The sequence below is a fragment of the Rhea americana genome, unplaced genomic scaffold (genome assembly GCF_003343005.1).
Source record: "Rhea americana isolate MKP2758 unplaced genomic scaffold, rheAme1 scaffold_403, whole genome shotgun sequence".
Classification (NCBI taxonomy): Eukaryota; Metazoa; Chordata; class Aves; order Rheiformes; family Rheidae; genus Rhea; species Rhea americana.
The window spans coordinates 139,242-140,845 of NW_028186539.1; the positions used below are offsets into that span (position 1 = coordinate 139,242).

General features: G+C 44.1%; 1 protein-coding gene across 1 annotated transcript in view; it reads left to right on the top strand.

Annotated features, from left to right (window-relative positions):
• TSNAXIP1 (translin associated factor X interacting protein 1) overlaps nucleotides 1-1,604 on the top strand; it is a 36,396-nt gene that overhangs the window by 27,176 nt on the left and 7,616 nt on the right. The window contains 1 exon segment of the mRNA XM_085314434.1: nucleotides 489-595. Within this exon segment, the coding sequence (XP_085170560.1) occupies nucleotides 489-595 (107 nt within the window).

Sequence of the window (1,604 nt, forward strand, 5' to 3'; positions counted from 1 at the left end):
TTTTTTTCCTCCTATATTTTAGCACATTGACTCCAAATTTGGACTCAAAGTTAAATAAATATCAACCCTGTCCTAGCATTATCACTAAACAGAATTATTTAGAAGGCTTAGGGAAATATGGTAGCTGTATGAGTGACAGTACAGCAGTAGCAGCTGACAGCTGTTGTAGTTTACCATCTTTCGCCTCTGTGGATATGGGAGGTGATGCTTCACCCTGCTTTAGGAGAGGCAATGTTTGGAGAAACTCTGCTGAGATGACCTGTGTATTCAGTGCTGTGGCCGAAGGAGCAATGCACTTTATTCTACAGAACTCTTACCATATTAAAGGGAATTTCTTTCCAGGAGAAGGCAGAGAGGATGTTCCCCCTCCACTCCAAGGCAGCATTTCTAGGATAGCTAAGTTATTTGAATATACGTTGGTGAATGGCTCCTACCCAGACAGGCTGGAACACGGCATTCAATGCTAATGTGCCTGTAATCACTTCTAGGATGAAGAAGGAAATGCTGAACCTTTCATTGCAATGATTAGGAACCAGTATGTGAATGAGAAGCAGGAGTATCTGAGAGCGCTGAAAAGCAAGCTGGGAGATTTAATGTAAGTATGAAGTAAAAGGGCTGAGCCTCATTACACATAAGGATCACATTGGACCTTTTGCTCAGTCAAAATATTTTTCAGAAGATGAGCCTTCCTCTGTTTTAGCAGCTAAGTGGCATTCACAGCTTTCCTCAGCTTAGCTCAGTCCTTTAGTGCCTTCTCCAAGTCTGTGAGGGACATTACTTGTACAGGCGGCAGGGATCACTGGAGGTTACTGTAACTCATCCATGGTGTTGGAAAGCTGCACCAGACTTGCACAGACTGCTGCATCACATCTTCAGTTACCTCTGCCAGCATCCCTGTCCAGAGACTAGGCTTCCACATGGAAGACCCCTAGATCTGAGGGGCTGCAGCTATTACCACAGTACATTTATATTCTGTTATTTTACTAGCCTGAACAAGGAGAGAAGGTCTAATGTAACCCAAATGCCTTACTTTCACAGTAGGCAAATAACACACTTAGGCCTCTGCTTCTCTGCTCACCAGCAAGATATACTAACTCGGCAGGAGACTAGGTCCTTGAGAACATTGGTGGTGAGAGACTCAGGAACATCAGCACCAAACTCCTGCTGCCCCAGACGTACGTGATTGTAGATGGAGACCTTCTCCATGTCTTGCTTTGATTTCCTTAGCACAATGCAGCTCTGGGATAGGGCTGAGAAGTCACACAGTGATCATGCTTCCCACACTGACCCCCAACCACACAACAGGGAGTGTGTGAGTTGCAGTCATCAGCCCAGGCAGCTAGAACTGTCAGAAGTTGCACCTAGCACAGTCACAGGGCAAATTGTATTTTTGAGCTCTTACTGTTGTTTTATATTTAAAGAAAGAAGTGCACTAGCACAAGCTGTTTTAAGACCCTACTTTCAACAGCCTAAACTTTGTGAAAATACATATTGGGAATGATTTCCCAGAGTAATTTGGGGGACCCCTATATCACATGTCTGCCAGTGATGATGATTTCTGGAATATATTCAGCCAGAGTATTGTTACGCATACACACACACAC